At 51.6% G+C, this 23,822-nt stretch overlaps 1 protein-coding gene across 2 annotated transcripts in view; it reads left to right on the forward strand.

Annotated features, from left to right (window-relative positions):
* The window catches only part of rptor (regulatory associated protein of MTOR, complex 1), a 149,205-nt gene that overhangs the window by 107,062 nt on the left and 18,321 nt on the right, over nucleotides 1-23,822 (forward strand). For both annotated transcript variants that reach the window (XM_030352783.1, XM_030352785.1), the window contains exons 22-29: nucleotides 3,100-3,218; nucleotides 8,142-8,245; nucleotides 9,896-10,082; nucleotides 11,058-11,159; nucleotides 14,216-14,321; nucleotides 20,191-20,305; nucleotides 20,413-20,537; nucleotides 22,076-22,198. In XM_030352783.1, the coding sequence (XP_030208643.1) occupies nucleotides 3,100-3,218; nucleotides 8,142-8,245; nucleotides 9,896-10,082; nucleotides 11,058-11,159; nucleotides 14,216-14,321; nucleotides 20,191-20,305; nucleotides 20,413-20,537; nucleotides 22,076-22,198 (981 nt within the window). The remainder of the gene's footprint in view (nucleotides 1-3,099; nucleotides 3,219-8,141; nucleotides 8,246-9,895; nucleotides 10,083-11,057; nucleotides 11,160-14,215; nucleotides 14,322-20,190; nucleotides 20,306-20,412; nucleotides 20,538-22,075; nucleotides 22,199-23,822) is intronic.

Raw genomic sequence — 23,822 nt, forward strand, 5'->3', positions numbered from 1 at the left:
ATGTTTTGAATGGCTTGTGCACCCACGCAGGTCCGTATTGCTCATCTATATCACGCGTGTGTGTATTGTACAAGATTCGACAGCCATCCTATTAGCCGTGTGTGTGGGTGGGTGTGGTTGGGTGGGTGTTTGTGTGTGTGAATAACTAACTAGCCATCTCCTTATGCTGGTTACTGGGCTGGTCTCCGAACACCCTACTCCTTTTTTAGATGATTGTGAACAGAGGCGTCTTTGCCAGATAACCTGTACCTTGTGTGTGTGTGTGTGTGTGTGTGTGTGTGTGTGTGTGTGTGTGTGTGTGTGTGTGTGTGTGTGTGTGTGTGTGTGTGTGTGTGTGTGTGTGTGTGTGTGTGTGTGTGTGTTGAATCTCCATATCTACGTTGACATTTATGTTTTTCCCGTCGGGGCTTGGCGGGCTTTGTGCCGGTGTCAGTGGGTTTCAGAGGCCATTTGAAAGGGAAGCAGAACGGTGTGATCCAGTGGCAGCCTACCGTGCTTTAAGCCCCCCCGGAGAAATATATTAAACCTGTGAACTTGTTTGCCCTCCAACCACCTTTTTGATGCATCCCCTCTTCAGTGCGTTGGCAGGGCGCTGGACCATCCCATGAAAAACACACAACAACAAACAACAAAGTTCCGAAACGCTCTGTTGACGTTTTTGTCGACAAGAGGGGTTCGGTAAAAAAGTGCTCCGAGGCGTCTCAAACGATGCACGCGTCACTTTGTATTTTTGGAGATGAATCTTCAAAGGAAGACATAAAAATAAACCAGGGTTGGGGGGGGGGGTGTTAATCAGGGCAGCGGTGCACTGCGCTGCTCTGGCTGTAAAGAGGGGAAGCACCCTTTCCCCTGCCTCACAGCGTGTGATAGAGGGGGAAACGTGCTTGCAGGCCGCAGAAGGTGTGATTATTTGTGGGCCGCTGTAATGTGGTGCAGCAGATCCGGCGGTACGGCGCCGCCACTGCCCTGCTCCACATCCATCACGGGGTGCTTGGCTGCTACGGCCGCGGCCGACGCCCGGCCTAGCGCTCTCACATTATATCCCGGAGCCTCCGGCTACAGCTCTAATCACCTCTTTAACGCGCCTAATCGCTCGCTCGCTCACTCGCTCATTTCCACTTCAGCCTCCTCCCTCTCTTTTCCATTTTCTCAATTTCCCTTCCTTTCCCTTCCTTGGCTCTTGTGCGTACTCTGCCTTCTCGTCGGCCCCCCCGCTGCTGCTGATTCATGTGTGAGCAGAGCTCAGCACGAGCCGATCACGATGAGGAGAGGAACGTGTAGCACATAGAGATGGTGAGAGATGGAGGTGGTGATGGAAGGGCCGGGGCTGACTCTGAAGAGGCTTTGAGTCGAGATGTTCCTGTGATGAGGACTAGGAGCTGGGAGGAGATTGGACGTGGGGTAGAGGAGGAAGAGGAGGAGGTGGAGCAGGAGTTATGGGGAAGTTTAGGACCTGGGAAGAGATGGGGAAAAAAGGGAGAGGAGGAGGAGGCATGTGGAAGACTAGGACCTGGGGAGGAGCTGGGAGGTTGGGGAGAGGAGGAGGTATGTTGAAGACTAGGACCTGGGGAGGAGCTGGGACATGGGGAGAGGAGGAGTATGAGGAGGTATGGTGAGGACCAAAACTAGGACATGGGAAGAGATGAGAGGTGGGGGAGAGGAGGAGGTGGCATGGTGAGTACCAGGACCTGGGAAGAGAAGAGACGTAGGGGAGAGGAGGAGGAAGGAGATGAGAGCAGACCCGGACATGGTCACCCCTCAGCATTTCCACCGCTGACACTGAGGAAGGCACAGCGGCAACAAAACAAAACAGTATTATAACTCACAGAACAAAGCAAAGGAAGTAATGATAAATAACAAGGATAACTTTATTTGAACCGACACATTTTGACAAAGTAAGCCGGGGAGAGATATGCAGGGAATGCGCCGCGGATTGGGGTGAGGTCTCGCTGCAGAAATCAGTCGAGCGACAGGAACTCAAACCAAGAGGGTATGGTCGTCTCACAGGGAGGCTGGTTTGACTGGACTGGTTTTCAGCGCACCCTTTTGCGCAGCCTACGCACCTCTACCTCCACCAGCTCCCTCTCTCCCTCTCTCCCTCTCACTCTCTCGCTCTCGCTCTCTCTCTCACCCTCTCGCTCGCTCTCACCCTCTCCCATACAGCCGTATCAGCAGTTCTGCTGAATCGCGCTGACTTTAGTGACAGAGCAGCACAGGGGGAGCAGAGGGCAACATGAAAAAGGGAGAAAAAAAGACATGAATAAATAAACAATCACAGAAATAAAAAAGGTGTAAAGGGGGGGGGGGGTAGTTGTCATCGTCAACATCAACTAGCCACGGAGGAACGGCAAGGCGGGAACATACGTGATGCCGCCGTGTGATTTGTGGTCATGAGAATGATTACAGCTGTCAGCCAAAGGGGCTCCAGTAGACACAGAGGGCTATTAACAACAGCTGGCCCGGGCTTCGTTTCCACCTCTGTTATTCCCTGTGTGTGTGTGTCTGTGTCTGTGTCTGTGTGTCTGTGTGCGCGTGCGTGCGTGTATGTCTGTGTGTGTGCGTGTATGTCTGTGTGTGTGCATGCGTGCAATATACACCTGTGTGTGTGTGTGTGTGTGTGTGTGTGTGTGTGTGTGTGTGTGTGTGCACGAGTGCCTGTGTGTGCTGATTAATGGGGAAACGGTGAACGGTGAATTAGTCTGTGCTCCCACCTGATCCAACCAGGGGGAGGGGGTAGAGATCACCGGTTAAACGCCTTGGGATGGATGGACCGCTGCTAATGAGGTGGCAGTCCATTAACACGGAGCAGTTAGCGCGGCGGCACTAGTAGATGGTGGAGATGGGTTGATTTGGGCCAGACCTTCTCTGAGTGGGGGAGTCGTCTGCGCACCTGTATTCCGACATATTGTTTCAGGCAACATCCATTATTTAACGGTTATATTTATCATGTTGATTCATTATCATAATTATTCGGAATGTATTGTATTGGTCTTGCTCATTGAAATGAATTGCAAATGCCTAAAAGCAAACTGTGTGTGTGTGTGTGTGTATGCGCGCCTGTGTGTGTGTGTGTGTGTGTGTGTGTGTGTGTTCCATCAGGTGTGTCCTTCAACAGCGTCTACACCCAGATCTGGAGGGTGCTGCTCCACCTGGCTGCGGACCCCTTCCCAGAGGTCTCTGACCTGGCCATGAAGGTCCTCAACAGCATCGCGTACAAGGTAAACCCCCCCCCTCTTCTCCTTCTCCTTCTCCTTCTTCTTCTCCACCTTCTTCTCCTCTTCCTCCTTCTTCTTCTTCTCCTCCTCCACTTTCTTCTTCTCCTCCTCCTCCTTCATCACCTGCTCGGGGCTCGTGCGGCATTTGGCTCTCCATCCTGGATGTTGCTAGGACACAAGACAGACGCTTTGTTCTGCTTGATCCGTGTCGTGATTTATCGATTTGGAGAAGAATGAGGTGATTCCTGTTATCGTGATGACGGGTGAGACTTGGACGTCATCGCTGGACCGTTAACATATTTTCACCTCGTTCCACCCTCCCTGCCAGAGCCCTGCTTCTGACCCCCCAACTTAGCTGATCAGACAGTTCATATGATGAAGCCCTTTCCCTCATCTGATCAGACAGTAAACAGGTTTCGCCTTCAACCTGGTTTCATCCCCCTCCCTGCCGAAAAATCTGTCTCCAATCCCCCAATACTCTTGGGGAGTTGATCATTACATTTGTGTGGATTCGCTTTTATCCTGTTCTCATCCTCCTCCATGCCACACCTCGGTCTCCAAGCCCCGATCGTCCCAAAAGGGATTCATCAATGGAGCAACTGAGGGCCTGGTATTGGCATCAAATAGCCCGTCTTTGGTCTCGCAGGCCAACAGGTCTGTGTGCCAATCTGACCCAGGTATCGCACTCTGCTTGCTTACCTTCTGATCGTTTCCAACGATCGGAAGGTATCAGATAGACCCTTCCGGGTCATGTGTTTGATATACTGCTCTTTGTGATTAATCAGAAACAGAATGTGCAAGTCACACAGTTTAATGGGAAAGTACATAGATTGGGATAAAACATAATGGGAGAGGACTCATAATCGGACCGTAACGCATAATAATGAGAGAGGCCACAGAATGGGAGAGTATGGAAGAGACTAGAGTCAATCGTGTAGAAGGTTCGGGCTGGTGGTTGAGGTATCCTGCAAGAGCCCGCGGGTGAAGGATTGAACATCGCGTCTTGGCCCTATGGACCATCTGGAAGAGACAGACTTGGGAAAGGCACCCTGCTTTCATCAAAGCTCTTTAGATTCTGTCGATGGAATGGCCTGACGGCGATCTGTGAGTGGAATCGTTTTCTGACCGCTTCCCCCTCCCGATTGTTTGATTCATTAGTCTGACACTGATCATAATGTGTTTCGGGGTTTGGCCGGCACTGTATAATTTGTTGAACAAACTGTAAAGATCTTCCTTCTTCGAAAAAACCCATCACCGTTGAGAGAACGCAGTGAAGGGGCCGCTGACTGCCTCTCACGCCCCTCTTTCTCCCAGGCTGTCGGCCCTGCCAAAGGAGGAGAAGGAGGTGCTTTAAGTTAAAAGGCCACGGTAAACACAAGCACCATACCCCCCTTCAACCATGAGGAATATCTCCTTGTATTTCCTCTCCCAGACACCACAACACCCCCCCCCCCCCCCCCCCCAGGCAGCCCGTCTCATCGATCAGCCTCCCACCAGAATGGCAATAAAACCCCACACGGCAGGATGTGATGTATGACAGTGCAGCCGCGGTAGACCGACCGTCCTCCCGCACCGCCGGAAACCGCTCGGCCGAGTCCTCCCCCGTCTGTGGCTGCCGCTGCCGCCGCCGCCGCCGCCCATCGAGTCCCCCCCCCCCCCGGAGTGGCCCAGAGAGCCAGCCGCCTCCTCCCACCGTCGTCCTCCACCGCGGAGCGCCCAGGGAGTCCCGGTGGGAGCGTGAGGATCCACAGGTTCCCGTCTCACACGGGAGCCCTCGCAACGCGCCGGCAACGTGACGGGAATGTTGTCGCGCCTCGTCGTTTTTTTTTTTCTTGTTCGTTGACATTTACTTGTTTGTCAGTCGGTGACTAGCGAGAGATGGAGTGTTTTTCATGCATTTTTGAACCGTTGTATTATCCGCCGTACCCCGCTTGCCACTTGGTCGTTGTTAAGTACACACGCGGAGGGGTAACACGGCGTAACGCTGATCAGTGTGCAGCAGGCATCACCGTTTTATGCGGGGTTCTTTCCACTTGAAACTAAGTGTAAATATTACCATATCCTCTGCTAACGCACTACAGATGAATGCATTTCAGTCGTCCTTTCAAACGCGTTATTACGCCTTGCCGCTCCCACGGGCATCCAGCCGCCTGAAAACGCTTGATGTGAGCGAGGCGCGTAACGAACACGTAAGGCTGACTAAACAGAAACGAGAGAGCGTTAAATCTGCCTGGTTATTTATCGCATGCTGATGCGTGGCCTGATTCCTCTGAACATGGGTGAGCGCAGAGCGTCCAGAGCTTAATGCGCCGACCGCTTCTGCCTGGCCGGCCTTGACACTGGTCCAGAGAGTGCACAGAGAGCGAGATTCATGGGTTGCGTGACTGGCAGTGCTGTCAGCCCAGCAGTAAGTCAGGGGCGAGGCCCTCAGTCACCGAGACGCACGGGGACCCAGGCAGCTCCACACTCCTCTGTTTACCTGTGTTTATCCTTCTCCCGCTCGTCAAAAACACATCAAAGCGTCAAAACAGCCACCCACATGTCTCGGTCTCCCAGCCCCGAGTTAATATTCAGGGGGAGACTCGTTTTCTTCTTTTGGACGTGGTTACGAAGCTTAACGTAACACAATTAACACGTTTGCCTTGTGGATCCGAGACACAACTCTTAAGAGGAACGCAGCCACTGTGTCCAAACAAACCCAAATGGGAAATCCGCACATAAATTAGTATTAATTTTTATGTTTACACGTGTCTGATTAGTATTGAACCGCCGTTTTTCGAACGCCCGTCCGACAGAGCTAATGGCTCTTTGTTTCTTACTCGACTGAACCGCTGACACCTTTCTGAATTATTGAAGTCTGCCGTCTCCTGCTACCCCGGTTATTATCCGTGCTTGGCCGCCGTCGGCCTCATTTGCAGTAATGCCAGCACACTTTGATAAACAGATTTACATTTGGGTGAGTTATAGCGCAGGGCCCAGATTTAGCATAATTAAAACACCGGTCACAAGTGGTTGAAACCGGTTTCGAGGCGCACAATTTGGGCCTCTGCCGGTGCACGATAGTGGGGCTATTTCTCACTGGTTCCATTAGTCTCCTCTTTAACGACTGTGATCCACTCTTAGCCAAGCCGTCCCATGTCTCACTTCTCCATTTCCCTGAGTCGTCGAAATCTCTGCGATGGACCACAGCAGAAACATATCACCATAACCACCCCTCCGCCTTCTAGTCAGTCTCTCTCTCTCTCTCTCTCTCTCTCGCTCTCTCGCTCTCTCTCTCTCTCTCGCTTGCTCTCTCTCTCTCTCTGTCTCCCCCCCCCATCATCATCCTCCTCCCATATGCCTATATAACTCCCTGGCCAATCCCCTCTCCCCATTTCGAACCCCCTTCCAGGCTGATCAGTGTTCATCAGCAATGCTGCTCAGCACTTTTCACGAGCGGCAGCGGAACATTCTAGATGGCTCGTCAATAATTAAACCAGCGTAGAGGAACCTAAAGCAAATGGCTAGCGACTGTATGTTCCCGGCTGATTTTCGCCCTCCTTAACAGTGGGGACGTGGGAGTCGTCTCCACCCCATCTGGGCGGGGGTTAAGCTTACAGCAGACACCCAAGGCTTCCGAGTCTGCTAGGTTGGGAGTGCGAGGACTCTGGGGTTGATGAGAGTTTGTTTGTTGCTGCTGCTGCTGCTGCTGAAAGCGGATGAATAATCCATGACCGTGATGTATTACGCCCGCACGCCTTTTCAGACCGCCCTGGCTCTAGTCAAAGTTAAGCCATCGAAAGTCTTCCGTGCTCATCAACGGCGGTTCTTTCATGTTTCACGTCGTATAATTACAGCGTGCCTCAGCCCTGTGCTTTGAGACTGAACCGCGGACGAGTCGAGGCTCCAGGGTGTCTCCTCCGTCATCGCATCTGTCCATAGATGAGTTTTCTGATGGGCACCAGGCCTCCCCTCCCTCCCTGACGTTTTTCTCTAGATTTGGGGACAACTCGCTGTCCCTAGCCTCCTCTTTAGACCTATTCATCCGTCGCCCCTCTCTGCCGAACCCCGTAGAAAGCTCTGCGTACGGTGGAAACACACATTTTGGTACCGCACATGTCCTCGGTTTCATTATGTGCCCGGTGAGTTTGTTAGACGGCACAGACAGTCGGTGTGCGCAGACACTCACAGAGACACACACACACACACAGACACACACACACACACACACAGACACACACACACACCCACACACACACACAGAGCGGATGATTTGGTCATTAGCATAGAAATCCAATCAAAGACAAATCTCGGCGAGTAGAATATGTTTACTGGTGTTAACCGGATTTACAATGCCTGCCGGTTCCCGATCCACGGCTGGCTTTGGTAAACAACTCCGCTATTCATCAGCCAGTGCTTTGCCTCTATCCTCCTGATTAGCTTTACCCCCCCCCCCAGGGAGACCCTATTAGACGGCTCTCTGCGGAGGCAATATCGCCCTTTTCAGTCAATAAGCAGAGAAGTTACGGGGAATTGAAGTCAAACTTTGGGAAACGACTCACGGGTGACAGCCGGCTGCTATCACGCGGGTATCCCAGATTTGCGCTTTCCCCCCCCCCCCCCGCCCCCCTTTCCCGGTTCATCTCCTCGACGACTCCCAGTCGGTGTGTCTCTGGCGGAGTCTTCATTTGAATTCCGCTCCCTGGTTCTCTAACAGCTCCACCGCCCCCCCGCCGCCCCTTATGTCTCACTTCCCCGCACTCCTCTCTTCATCTCTTCCACCCTTTGCAAATCAATCTCTGCTGTTTGCCCAATTTCTCCTCGTGATTGTTTGTCGAGTTGCCGCTGAGTTCAAGCCATTCGTTTTGATGCCCCTCCCCTCCCTCCCCTCCGTCCCTCCCCCCACCCCGTCCCCCGTCCCCCCCCGTCCCACCCCCCACCCCCCAGGCTACGGTGAACGCCCGGCCGCAGAGGATCCTTGACTCGGGCTCGTTAACGCAATCAGCTCCGGCCAGCCCCACCAGTAAGGGTACTCACATCCACCAGGCCAGGTGAGAGACGCACACACACAGACACACGCACACACAAACACTCACACATGAACACACACACAAACACACAGACTTATGCCGCTTTTCCACCGCACATGTAGCTCGACTCGACACGACACGACACGACACGACTCGACACGGTAGCAGCGCGGGTCCTTTTCCACCGCAAATAGTACCTCCGGGACGTGGGCGGGGTCGGCTGCGTGAAAGGGCCGTGACGTATTTTTGTACGCGACGCAAACAACACCTACGTAACCCACACATGGACAGAACCCACATAACAACAATGGAGAACATCGATGCGATGGTATTCGTGTTCATATTATTAGCTGGCATGTTGAAGAAGTGGAATATGTTGGCTGCGGCGCTGCTATGGCTGTTACCAGCATGGTTGCCATGTCGCTCTCGTGACTTCGTCACACTCTCTGGCCAATCAGTGGCCGGCCGTCTGCCGACGTCACCTTTTTGCATCGGCTCAGCCGCTTGGAACCTAGAGCGAGGCGGTACTAGAAAAAGCAGCCACTTCAGGTACCAGATACCATGTTTTCGCGGTGGAAACGCAAAAAATGCGAGCTGAGTCGAGTCGTGTCGAGCTGGTACCATGCAGTGGAAAAGCGGCAATACATAGACACACACACACAGACACTGACACACATTGACACACACACACAGATCGATGTACTAAAAAATACATGGCCAATACACAATACACCCCAAAGCGTATGTATTATGTAGTCCTTTTTTGTGTGCCCTTCTGTTAGCGTGAAATATTGGATGCACACGCACACACACACACGAACACACACACACACTTGTTTTTTTGCTATTGAATTTCAGCTCGTAGCTTCATCAATATTCGCTTTTTATGCTATTGTTGTTGGACGGTTTTTCGCACAGAGAATTGTGTATTATTATTATTTTGTGAGTGCGAACAACGACGACTGAGGGATTTACTGCATGGTTGAAATCCTTTCCTTTGATTTTCAGAACTTCCCACCACTTACGGTCATGAAATGTGCATGCCGGATGGTGTCAAAAGCCTGTTAAGATTGTGTGATTGTATAGCCCCTTTCACATGTACAGACCGTGCCGGTCATGTAGCCGTTAAAATTACCGTTAAAACAATACCGTTAAAATTCTGGCTCGCCTTTATATGTAAACAATACCCTAACATTAACGGCACAAGCGTGCGTAGGACGTGCTGGCAAACGCAAAGTTCTCAAGACATTTATTACGCTCCAGCTTTGCAGTGTAAACACCGTTATTTATTATACAGCCATGGTCAACACATTATCAAAACATTTACAACGTCAAGGTTGTCGTACACAGTCCGGGCAGCTCTGCGGTTCAGGATAGTGACACAGGTTTAATGAAAGGATTCGTAAAATCAGCAAATCGGACAGATATTGATTTCAAACTGCATTGATTCCAGCGCAAAAAGAACACATATTTTCCATGAAATGACATCAGAGGACTTTTAACAGTGTTGCCAGTGCCGTGTGAACAGCGGAATTATGCTAAAAAGGTGGAAAGTGTGTCTTGTGTGAGCGCAGAAACTTTCACCAGAAAGCGAAACATGTGACTTCATTCTTATGTGGGAGGGGCTTATGTCGGGATGCTGAGTGCTGATTGGCTGCCCCCTCCCTGTAGCTGCAGTGGCTCCCCTCCCATGCCCAGCCCCACCAGCTCCAGCCTGACCAACGAGGTCCCCAAGCCCCCCACCAGGGAGCCCCCCACCGCTGCCCGGCCCCCCTACACCCCCACCCTGGGGGGCCAGGCCCCGCACTCGCACCAGTTCCCCCGCACCCGCAAGATGTTTGATAAGGGGCCTGAACAGGTACGCCGAGACCGCCCGTCTGTCTGTCTGTCTGTAGGTCTGTCTGTCTGTCTGTCTGTCTGTCTGTCTGTCTCCGTCCTTCAGGGTTGTCTATATGTGAGAACTTGACTGTGTGCATGTTTGTGTGTGTGTGTGTGGGGGGAGGGGGGGGGGCTTGGCTGTGTGTGTGTGTGTGTGTGTGTGTGTGTGTGTGTGTGTGTGAGGGGGGGGGCTTGAATGTGTGTGTGTGTGTGTGTGTGTGAGAGAAAAGGAGCGAGCTTGAGTTTGCATGGGTAAACAGGTGTGTGTTTGAGAGGGTGAGTGTGTGACATGCGAGTGAGTGCATGTACCAGGAGATTAGAGAGAGAGAGAGCATGAGTTTGTGCATGTGTGCCGAGATGTGTGTCTGTGTGAAAGTGTCCTGCCGCGTGTGTGTGTGTGTGTGTGTGTGAGAGAACATGTGAGTGAGTGTTCACGTACCAGGTGTAGCCAAAGTGATCATGTGGGCTCTACGCCCGGAGATGTAAATGAGTCACTGTCTAATAAAGGAGAAATCAATGGTCCACCTTTATTGCCTCGAAGCCTCCTGTTATATTCCCTCTTCCGTCCCCTTAACTCTTACTACTCAAGTTCAGCACATGGATGGAATACTGCTTATTTTTGCCAATTATCCTTAAAAAGTTTTTACCCCCCAAAATAATATATTTTTCATAATCTCTATGATGGTCATTATGGATTCCATTTACATCAGCAGGGGGTTGGTCGATGAAATCATTGACCAGCTCAACACTCGTAAAGTACTGCAGAAGAACTTTTAATCTTTATTTACTGTTTGTGTGCATGTGTGTGTGTGTGTCTGTCTGTGTGTGTGTGTGTGTGTGTGTGTACATGTGTCTTTGTGTGTGCGTGTGTGTCTCTGTGCGTGTGTATGTCTTTCTGTGTGTGTGTGTGTGTGTGTGTCTTTCTGTGTGTGTGTGTGTGTGTGTGTGTGTGTAGGCTGATGACGGGGATGATGCGGGCCACAAGCACTACATCACTGCTCTCCAAACAGGCCTGTGTGACTGGAGCGCCAAATACTTCGCCCAGCCAGTCATGAAGGTACAGCCCTGCCTTCCTTCCTCGTCCCTGATCTCTCTGACTGACTGTCTGACTGACTGACTGCTCTGACCGGTTCATTCATGTTTTGTAACACACACGGGTTTGTGGGGGAATTTAACAACATGACGTAACGAGGCCCAATCACGTTGTGTGTTCCGTCATTCACATCAAGCCTGTTAACCGCTGTTTCCATGACGATGCAACAGTTATCTCAATGTTTCCCCACAAGTCGAGTTATCTTGTTGACAGGAGAAAACGGAATTCGATCCCCCTGCGTTGAAAGAGGTGAATTGCTCAAAAAGCCATGACGGTACGATGTTGAGGTGGGGTCGACTTCGACCGCACGGGAGCGATGATAACCATCAGAAAAACACACGGGTAGACAAAGAGGATGGCGGCAAGCGCCTCTTTTTTGCTGAGTTGCTGAAAAAATGTCGAGTGGTCCCATAAAAGTGCATTAGAGGAGCATGCGTGAGCAACACACCTCAGCGGCGAGGCGCAGGTTAGCCTCGCAGCGTCAGCAGCAGGGGGAGAGAGCCTGCATGTCCACGTCCACACACCGGCGACGCCCCTGATTGATCGACCACTCCGGGGCGTTTGAAAAGGAGATTGGCGAGCGAGTGTTTTCACTCTGTACTTTGATAGGCGTCTCGATTCATCGCATTCCTTGTGGAACGCACACAAGGGATCTAAAAAGTGCTGGGGAGGTTAATGTGTGGAACCGATACCCGATTTGATTACCAACGGAACGGAAGGTTGCTAGTTTGATCCCCGGCTCCTCGTAACCGAGTGTGGAGGTGTCACGGAGCAAGACACCTCACCCTAACTGCTCCTGATGAGCTGGCTGTCGCCCTACATGGTCGACACCTCCGTCGGTGTGTGAATGTGTGTGTGAACCGTCCTAAGTCATTAATACAAGTGTCTGCTAAATGCCCTAAACTTAAAATGTAAGTATGCATTCACAAGTGGATGAACCGTGTACGTACCACCTTTGTGTGGATGTTTCCACGCAACTCCACCTTTGTATGGATGTTTTTGTTGTACTCCGAGGAACATGTGTTGTGATACTCTTATGCCTCTGTGTGGGCTTGTGTCAGATAGGGATATGCATGTGTTAGCCACTTGCATCCACACGCTTTAATGGCTGTGTGTGTCAGTGTCAGTGAAGGCAGTGCAATCGGTTGAGTTGAGGTGTGTGTGTGTGTGTGTGTTTGTGTGCTTGTGTGCTTGTTGATGTAGATCAACAAGCACTGAAACGTAGCCCCCTATTTCTCAGGGCCCCATCATAATCGATCATAGCAGCTGACAGGGGGGGCAGGACCCCAGCCTCGAGGCCAACAGCAGCGGCTTCCTCCGGCCTCCAGACGAGCGCGGCCGACTCGATCGACCTCTTCCGTCTGCTGAATAAATTCCTCCAGGAGTGGGGCTCGCCGTGGGCCATTGAAACAACATAATATAACTGGAGAGGTGCCGCGCTCGGCCCGCGTCTCCGCGGAGTTTGAACGCTCTCCATGTCTCCCTGTGAGATCAAAAGCTGCCGATTGGCTTCCTCGCCTGGAAGAAACGTCTAAAGTCCCGGCTCGTCGATCCGGAGGTATTGAACGTCATTCCGACCAATATCTTGCAGAATGTTTTTGCAGATGCTTTCTGCATTCCGCTAGTTTTTTTTTCTTTCATATCAAATAAATACCCTTCATAATACGGTAAATGTTTTATAAAGCAAACAAAATTCTACTTTGGAAAACATTTCGAAAGGGGCAGTACCGTTGCGAGGGAGATGGCATAATAAACCAAGGTCAAGGATTCAGGAAGCCAAGAGACTGCTTCAGGGAGTGTGTGATCTTCCCATGGTGAATGGCTTACACACTCGCTCCCTATAAACACCCTGAATCCCCCATCAGTATCTCACTGGAAGCCGATGGAAGCCTTTATGAATAGACACATGAAACTCTCTCTACCTCTCTACCTCTCTACCCCTCTCTCTCTACCTTTCGCCCCCCTCTCCTCCTCCTCCTCCTCCTCCTCCTCCTCCAACATGCCCGCGCATCATTTATTCATTCACATTTATTTTAGCTCTGAAACATTCTGCGTATATTTTCACAGCTCGAATTTCAGAGCTGAGGATTGAGCTATGCTTCATCACCAATCACTCCCGTAGTTATCCCGGGAACCCCCCCCCCCTGTCGGTGTGCATCACAGTCGGATGCAGACAAACAGGGCTGCTCCTATGATTCACCAGGGGTTGCTCCACTATTGATAAACACTAATTACCCCTAAGAAGGGTCTTCGCCCTTGAGCAAGGGAGCAACGGGGGAGTGAGAGAGGTTTAAATAAATAAAAGGAAAGTCGACGAAGACTGAGAGATACGGATGATTCTTCAGAAAAAGGCGAGTTGTATAAATTGCCGGGGTTTTCTGCAGGAAGAGTGAAAGTTAATATATGGGGTTTGGTGATTTGACGGTTCTGTGACACAGCAGGAGGTGTGAATGGTATGTCAAAGTGCAGAGTTGGGGATATTCAAGCTTTCCCTCTCGAATTATCACTGGAATTTTGATCCGTTTTTTTCGGAGATTTTCAAATTCTGCCACCCAACCTGTTAAAGTCAGCAGTTATTGGACCTCTGTGAAGAAAAACACAATAAAGAGTGCATCATCTCTCTTATTAGGAAAACAATATCGTGGGCGCTGCTGTTAAAGTATTTCACCCGACAAGAACGGCATGTTTACACGCAGTTCACACAGATCCACACCCTCAGCTTGATCCATTCAGATAGAGGTTCAGAACAGTTAATAGTTTAATATCTGTTCTGAACCTCTTCTTATTTATTCGGAGGGGGGGGGTCGGCTTCGTGGGGGGCCCTTGTGATGTGAAAACGGAAGGGTCACCGTCGCGTTGTCATGACTCCATCAAAGACTCCAGAGAGTGTACTCCATGTGGTCGCTTTGATGTTCATTGATTGTTCTCTCTCTCTCCCTCTCTCCCTCTCTCCCTCTCTCCCTCTCCCCCTCCCTCCCTCCCTCTCTCTCCTCATGTCCGTGGGCCTCGCCCGCCCCCAGGTCCCGGAGGAGCTCGACCTGGAGAGCCAGGTGCGGATGGAGAGGCAGTGGAGGTTCCTGAGGAACGCCCGCGTGAGGAGGCGGAGCCACCGCATCACACAGCGAGGTAACGCACACAGAGAGACGCACACACACAGAGACACACACACAGACACAGAGAGACACACACACACACAGACACGCACACACACACAGAGAGACACACACACTCAGACACAGACACAGAGAGACGCACACAGACACAGAGAGACACACACACACACACACACACACACACAGAGAGACACAGACTCAGAGAGACACACACACACACAGACACAGAGAGACACACACACACACTAGGGCTGTCAAAATTGCTCAAAAATGACATTCGAATGTTCGTTTGGAAAAAAATCACGAATTCGAACTATTCGAATATCTGGTTGCCTATTTTACGCAGTTGCCGTCAATATGTCAATAATGCGACAAAACCATGGTTCAAATTAGTGGGATATATATATATCCTATAAACAGCCCAGTAACGTGTAGGCCTAATCATGAAAAGCCACAACTTTGTATCGCTTGCATTTCACCACCACACCTACAAGCGCGCAAACTATAGTAATCTGAAGAAGACGCCCGCTTCTGAATGTTACAAAGTATGCTAGTGGTAACGTTCCTTGCTTTGCTTACCATTTATCGAGAAGGCCTATTAAAATCGATAAAGAAAAAAATGCATGTCGCCTACGTCTTCCACCATGCCAGCGAAAGGGCCAGCACTACGCACCGTTCGGATTCATGAAAAAAAAGCTGTCTCGGACTTTGCCGAGAACATTGCGTTATAGCAGCTTTCACCAGCCAGACTACTAGCTCCCTGAGCTCTACTTCGGATGCTTATTGAATGGCATAGCCGAGCTGGAATACCTATATCCAAGTACGGAAACCCCGAGGGGATAAAATACATTCGCTCTTCACAATACTAGTCTGTTACACTTGTACCGCGGGAGTGTTTTTTCACATTCGAATATTATGAGGGACATCGCGAACAGACAGAGGCTCATTCACAAAGCAGATTGAGGTGCTTGTACCGCGGGAGTGTTTTTTCACATTCGAATATTAATTTTCACGTTCGAATTCGCGTTTTTGGATACATTTCGAACGAATATTCGAACTTCGAATATTCGTTGACAGCCCTAACACACACAGAGAGAGACACAGAGACACACACACACACACACACACACACACACACACACACACACAGAGAGACACACACAGAGACACACACACACAGATCGAGACACACACACACACACACACACACACACAGAGACACACAGAGAGAGAGAGAGACACACACACACACACACAGAGACACACACACAGAGACAGAGAGACACACACACACACACACAGACACAGAGAGACACACACACACAAGAACCATGCACACACACGGCCAGACACACACACATAACCACAAAGCATGCACACACATCCACGCAAAAACACACACACACAGACACATATACAGATAAAAACACGACACACAGACACTCAAACCGAGGTCCCGCACAAATGCAGACACACACATGAACACACAACCACACACAAACAGATTGACACGCACGCACACACGCAGACCCAAACACACACACATGCACTCACACACACGCATAACCACGCACACACAACCACACCGATATATAATATAATAGGAGATGAGATTATTGCCACCAAGGAGCTCAATTGATTCTCCATTAGGACTTTAAAACCACAGGAGCTTCATGAGGTGATCAACGCGTGCTTTGTTTTTGTACGTTAATCTAATCTACAGGGAGGAATATGGCAAAACAAAGAAACAAGTTTAACATAATACAGAAAAACAGCAGGGGACTCATAAGCACCGTGGGAACGCTGGGGAGAATGGATGTGTGTACGTAAGGGAGAGGGTGAACGGGCGGTGGAGGCTCCAGACGAATACAGAGACTTTGACGCCAGCATTCAGATTACATATTCATATTCATGTGTTGGAGAGAGAACGTCTGACCATGTGTGTGAAGATGATGGGACCGGAACTTTCCCCCATATAAAACCCACACTCCCTCCCTCCCTCCCTCCCTCCCTCCCTCCCTCCCTCCCTCACTCCCTCCCTCACTCCCTCCCTCCCTCCCTCCCTCCCTCCCTCCCTCACTACCTCCCTCACTCCCTCCCTCCCTCCCTCCCTCACTCCCTCCCTCACTCCCTCCCTCCCTCCCTCACTACCTCCCTCCCTCCCTCCCCCCTCCCTCCCTTCCCCCCTCCCTCCCTTCCCCCCTCCCTCCCTTCCTCCCTCACTCGCTCCCCCCTCCTCCCTCCCTACCTCCCTCCCTCCCCCCCTCTCCCCCTCTCCCTCCTCCCTCCCTACCTCCCTCCCTCCCCCCCTCTCCCCCTCCCTCCCTCCCTCCCCCTTCTCTCCCCCCCTCTCCCCCTCTCCCCCTCCCTCCCTCCCCCTTCTCTCCCCCCCTCTCCCCCTCTCCCCCTCCCTCCCTCGCGTGCATCAAAGAGCCGCCGTGCCGGTGGGCTCCCAGACAGAGCGACTGAGGAGGGAACTTCCTGAAACAGAATCGCTAACCTCCATGCGTCACTGGCATCCCCTGCAAGCGCACACGCACGCACACACGCACGCACGCACGCGCACAAAAGAGAACCCCTGCGCCGCACAGCCCCGTTGACGTCAGAGCGGAGGACCACTGGCGTACATGTGCCTTACCGACCCCCCCCCATCCGCACCCCCACCCCTTCCTCCTCCTCCTCCTCCCCCCTCTCCCCCATCCCTTCCTCCTCCTCCTCCCCCCTCTCCTCCATCCGCACCCCTACCCCTTCCTCCTCCCCCTCCTCCTCCTCCCCCCTTTCCCCCATCCCTTCCTCCTTCTCCTCTTCCTCCTCCTCCCCCCTCCTCTTCCTCCTCCTCCTCCTCCTCCCCCCTCTCCCCCATCCTCCTCCTCCTCCTCCTCCCCCCTCTCCCCCATCCCTTCCTCCTCCTCCTCCTCCTCCTCCTCCTCCTCCCCCACCCCTTCCTCCTCCCCTTCCTATTCCTCCTCCTCCTCCCTCCTCCCCTTCCTATTCCTCCTCCTCCTCCCTCCTCCCCTTCCTATTCCTTCTCCTCCTCCTCCTCCTCCTCCCCTTCCTCTTCCCCCTCCTCCTCCTACTTCCCCCACCCCCTCCTCCTCCCCCCCCCCCTCTCCCCCACCCCTTCCTCCTCCTCCTCCTCCTCCCCCCTCTCCCCCACCTCCTCCTCCTCCTCCCCCACCCCTTCCTCCTCCTCCTCCCCCCCTCTCCCCCACCTCCTCCTCCTCCTCCTCCTCCTCTTCCTCTCTTCTGGTACACTTACGGCTCTCAATGACTTCATTACTCAAATCTCCACCAGTTCAGCTCCCCCCCCCCCCCGGGAGAGCCACACGTCGGGGGTGCTGATGAAAGGGCGGGCCGGTGTGTGTGTGTGTGTGTGTTTCTGTGTGTGCACTTGCGTGTTTGTGCGCTGGTGCACGTTTGTGTGTGTGTGTGCACATGTGGATGTTTGTTTATGCTGATGCGCTTTTGCTGGTGGTGTGTGTGTGTGTGTGTGTGTGTGTGTGTGTGTGTGTGTGTGTGTGTGTGTGTGTGTGTGTGTGTGTGTGTGTGTGTGTTGCCCCCAGGGCGCTGATGGTGACGGTGGTACAGCGGTAAGCAGGCAGGAAGGTGAGGGAGGGAGGGTGTAGTGGAAGGGCCAGAGCCCTCCTCATCTTATCTATGTGCAAATAAGCCCCAAGCATTACCGGGGGGAACCGGGAGTGGAGAACACCACGGGCCATAATGCATCACACCCCCAGTCAAACGCACCGCAGCGTAGCGTCACACACAAGCAGGCCATACTAGAGCAGAGGTTGACGGTTCTACGGGTGATGCGGCTGTACGTTTCGAAGACGCGGTCCCATGAGAAGCACGGCCGCGGGCTCTGATGTGGCGTCGACGCAAAAGCATTACAAGCGGGATTTATAAGTTAGCGGTAATAAACATAAGGATTTGTATGTTTATTAATAATTCATCAGGCTCCCGCCCCCCCAACACAACTAGTTTCGCAACTGCCTGGGACTGGACTGTTGCCAGGCAACACGTAGACATTTGCCTTGCACACTAGCGTGCTACTTGGTGGAGTAGGTCAACACGGTTCTACACCGCAGGCCAGGTACTTTGTATAATACACGTTTTCATCTGTGTGTTTCCATCTATTGTGCGACAAGTGGTGTACGAGTCTGTCGAGAGCTGCTCTGCTGGCATGTGTGAGTCCGATGACTCATCTGATGATCTTTAGTACGGGCTAATAAACCCTTATTAGGATCGCCTGTACAGTGGAGCGATACAGATACAGTTACACGTCCCAGTGCTGTGACTGTCTGTCAGCCCTTTCCATACCTCTCCTCCTATCAAATTACTCGGTCGGAACTAACCGTTGTAAAAACAGAAAAATTGTAGCCGATAATTGCAGCGATTTAAACTTTACCCTCCTGGGAATCCTAACAAATCCAACTTCTAAACCACCCTTGCTCCTGTTCTTTTATTAAAAACGTGTGGATATATCATCCATTGCCCTTATCACAGACACAGCCGCAGCGCCCCCTTCTACAGTAGCCCTAGCAATACGCTGAGCCACCTAATGCTAATCGTTTGTTAGCGTGCGGCTGACATTTAGCGCCCTCGTTAGGGTGACATTAACGAGGTGCGCCGCGTCACTGCGTTCCAACGTCCTCGCCTGGGGCCGCCGAGGCCTCGTCTGACCACATAAGGCGTCGCGTTAATTGAAATGAATATTTAAAACGGAACGGGACTTGGGAAAGTAAACTTGTGCCCCCCGCACGTTCCGTTGGGCGTGCCGGTGTAGCAGGCCTGCCATTAACGGATGTACTTCTGTGGAACTTTCCTGAGGTATTTTATGCGACAGTTGTTTGGATCAAAGGTTTGGATCCAAACAACGTTTTCAGAACTGTCCTTGTCCGCACGATTTAAAATGGTGTAATGTGCGGCCAGTAGGGGGTGCTGTCACTTTTCTGCTCAATTATACAGAAATCCACAGAAGTAAACCGCGAGTCTGCGTACAACGGCTTCCTACTCCGATGTGTCGTCATAGTTTTTCAAAACGCTCGGGTTTGAAAAAAAACAGTTTTTAAAGGCTCCCTTATTGACACGAGGCAAAGAACGCAGCGCAGCGTCAACATGATGCCGAGGAAAGGCCCTCGTTACCCATTGGAATGCGGCCCACTTTGCACATTGCATTAACATGCACCCCGGACACCAGCGAAATCGTATTTTTCTGCTGCACCACTCTGATCCACACCCTCGTTGCTCTTATTCACTTTCCCCCTGGGCATCGGTCATTAGCAAAGTGCACATGGTTGTCTCAAAATAAACAGCATGATACTTTGGCTTCATGAATCCCCACCCGGTTTAAATCCTATATCTTAAAGCCGCTAACTATGACTATGTATGTTGTCAAACATTATTACCAGTAATGCCTATTGAAATTCAGTTCCACCGCTCCAATGGGAGCACTCTCCCAAAATATGTTTAGTTTGTCACATTAGAATGAAGTCCCTTGCGATCATGTACATTTTCCCCCAGCGCTGTGTACATTATAAATATCAGTCGGCCTCATCATTCACAGGCGATGACTGCATACATCGGCCATCTTTGTTCCTAAAGCATCATCTGATAGATTATAACAGCTGTTTCACTATAATCAGGCTGAATAATGTAACACACACACACACACACACACACACACACACACACACACACACACACACACACACACACACACACACACACACTCTAATGGCAATGTGTTGCATAAAGACACACACACTAATGGCAATGTATTACATAAAACACACAGCTGCTCCAGAACATTAAAAACACCAAGAATCCCTGTTGCATTGTGGGGGTTGTAGTCCAACTCCGTTTCCATCCTCTTCCCACAGGCATCTCTCGTCTCGACGACCAGATCTTCATCAACCGCAACCCTGGGGTCCCGTCGGTGGTCAAGTTCCACCCCTACAACGCCTGCATCGCCGTGGCCGACAAGGATAGCATCTGGTCAGCCTGAGACAGCCCCCCCCCCCCCTCGCATCAACCCTGTCCGTCTGTCCGTCCGGCCGTCTGGAGGCTAACCCCGGCTCTCTATCTGTCCCCTGTCTGTCCAGCTTCTGGGACTGGGAGAAGGGCGAGCGGCTGGACTACTTCTACAACGGCAACCCGCGCTACACGCGCATCACGGCCATGGAGTACCTGAACGGGCACGACTGCTCCCTGCTGCTCACTGCCACAGGTGGGGCGCGCACGCACATACGCCCTTGCGCACACACGCGCGCACGTACATGCAAACACCTTCTCACACACACACACACACAAACTGCTCCTGCTCGAACGTTTCCAAAGACGTGGATCTTTTAAATAATGACACCCACTTAGCATAATCCCCCTCCTTCGCAAATGCAATTCTCTACACTATTTTAAGTATGGAATTTAAAATGGTGAAACTCCATTAGAATTGAAAAATCTAAATACATATGCTAGGTTTGTGGAAGGGCAGAGCATAAACTCGTCTTTCCCGGCGACATGAGGTTGAGGATTAAATCGATCGGTTTCTTTACCCAACCGTCAGATCTTTCAGTTTTTCTCACTTTTTCCGAGTAGTTTCTCCATTCCATGGCCGTTATAAAAGGACCTTTTAGAATGAATGTCACCGTCGTATCAGTGAGTCACACTGCGTCTGTCCTCCCGTCTGCTCCCTGTGTGGCGGATCAGGCAGCCCCTCCACACAGCAGACACGACAAGGGAAAATAACGAGGCTAAAAGGTGTTTAATAGGTTACCCCCCCCACCACCACAACCATGGAAGTCCAGCCACAAAGTTGTAACGTCTGAGAGGATATTTATAAAGAGAATAAATACATTCCATTCCAATCTCTAAATGTTATTAAGAAGTATTAGTACATCGCTCTTTTAAAGGGTGTTCTTTGTTGAATATGCCATTATGTTATCATATCAGTGGCGCAAAATAGTGTTAATAGAACGATAATATCATGCGTCGCAATTACTTTGTTCGTTCCTTCATTTATTTGAGGTCAATAGTCACCTCACTTTCGGGGCGCTCAACCATGACATTCATTTAACCTACAAACACCTAACGAGTCACGAGTCAAACTAGACCCCGTGCTGACACACACACCGAAACCTGCAGGTATTGCACTCCAGCAGGTCCATTTATCAGCCAGCGCAAACAGGCATTACAAACATGCACGCAACATTAGTTTGTATACGCTACATGCATGAATAATTAACCAATTACACGTTCTCTCACGTGACAATGGCTCCGTTTCCATCGGCCCATGGTCAGCGCGGTGTAATGAGACGTATCGGGTTATACATCATGCTATTACAGATTTTAATTGGCTTTGTGCCGCCGAATATTGAGTCAGGCTTTTCCCTTCTACCATGTAGCGAGAATGCTACTATGAGGAGACGGAATAGATTGTGTTTGTGTGACCTGTACACATTTCAATGCTAAACGCCTATGGGTCCACATAGGGGTACATGCCTTCGTGTGTTTTTACATGTGTGCATTCATGGCCGTTTGACTTGAAATGTTTCTGTGAAAAAATGATTGGAAACCAAGTAAACGTATATGAGCTACAATCTAGTTGTACTTATCATTCCAATTCCATCTCTCTCTCTCTCTCTCTCTCTCTGTCTCTCTCTCTCTCTCTCTCTCTCTCTCTCTCTCTCTCTCCCGTCTCTCTCCCGTCTCTCTCCCGTCTCCCTCTCTCCCTCTCACCCTCTCCCTCTCCCCCCCCCCCCCCTCCAGACGACGGCGCGCTGCGGATCTGGAAGAACTTTGCGGACCAGAGGAACCCGGAGATGGTGACGGCGTGGCAGGGCCTGTCTGACATGCTGCCCACCACCCGAGGCCAGACCTCCAGCACACACAGTAAGGCCCCCCTTCCTGTAGCTACTCCGCCCGCCCCCTGCCTTCCCTGCACCCTCCCCCCCCTCTCTCCCCACCGTCCCGTCCCGTCCATGATGGTCCTGTTCCTCCGTGCCGGTGTGGTCCACCCTGGTAGGGGTCCGGCTGCATGGGTCCGACCACTTGGTGGTCTGGCGGTGTTGCCAGATTGGGCCTGATTTCCCGCCCAATCTGGCAACCCTGTTTTCTGGGAAATCTGGCCTAATCTGGCAACCCTGGCTGTAGCATCTCTCTGCAGCATGCTGCAGCCAGGGTTGCCAGATTGCGCGGGAAATTGGGCCCAATCTGGCAACCCTGTTTGTAGCATCTCTCTGCAGCATGCTTGAGCCAGGGTTGCCAGATTGGGCACGAAGTCTGGCCCGATATGGCACCAATGGCGTCCCGTCCGGTTCTACGTCTGGTTCTGTAACGTTTGTCTGCAGGCAGTGAACCAGCGGCCACCTGGGGTTACAGACGCCCTGCTCGGTGCGCACACTGAGACGGAGTCAGACCGGGTGGAGAAAGTATTATTCATAGAGAACAGCGGTGTACTCTCTGACCGCTGGCTCCCACTCACACCTCGTTTGTCACTCAGCCGCTGCCGCACACTGCTGTCAACTTTCTCCCTTTTCTACTAGGATCTCTCTCTCTCTCTCTCTCTCTCTCTCTCTCTCTCTCTCTCTCTCTCTCTCTCTCTCTCTCTCTCTCTCTCTCTCTCTCTCTCTCTCTCTCTCTCTCTCTCTCCGTCTCTCTCTCTCCGTCTCTGTCTCTCTCGCGCGCTCTCTCTCTCTCTCTCCGTCTCTGTCTCTCTCTCGCGCGCTCTCTCTCTCTCCGTCTCTGTCTCTCCTTCCGTCTCTCTCTTTCCGTCTCTGTCTCTCCTTCCGTCTCTCTCTTTCCGTCTCTGTCTCTCCTTCCGTCTCTCTCTTTCCGTCTCTGTCTCTCCTTCCGTCTCTCTCTTTCCGTCTGTCTCTCTCTCTCTCTCTCTCTCTCTTCCCCCCCCCCCTTCTGCTTCTAGGTCACTGAGTTGTGTGATATGTGACAGTAGTTTGAGCGTTGTTTGAGCGGCTCGTTGCTGTCCGGGGTTAATTCATCTGAAATGCCACATCGCAGGGTGGGAGACGCAGCATTATTAATACCTACTTACCACGTGTTGTCTCTGTGTTGGAGAATGTTAGGTAGGACGCGCTCAGCACAACTTTGCCAATTAGCATCACACACACACTGACACACACACACACGCACGCACGCACACACACATTGACACAAACACTGACGCACACACACTGAAGCACTGTCACTGACACACACACACACACACACACACATACACACGCTGAGACACATACACTGACACACACACACTGACACACACTCACTGACATACACACACACACACACGCTGAGACACACACACACACACACACACGCTGAGACACACACACTGACACACACACACACTGACACACACTCACTGACACACACACACACACACACACGCATGCTGAGACACACACACACACTGACACACAAACACTGACACACACACACGCTGAGACACACACTGACACACCCACACACACACTGACACACCCACACACACACACACACA

The sequence above is a fragment of the Gadus morhua genome, chromosome 3, assembly GCF_902167405.1.
Source record: "Gadus morhua chromosome 3, gadMor3.0, whole genome shotgun sequence".
Taxonomy (NCBI): domain Eukaryota; kingdom Metazoa; phylum Chordata; class Actinopteri; order Gadiformes; family Gadidae; genus Gadus; species Gadus morhua.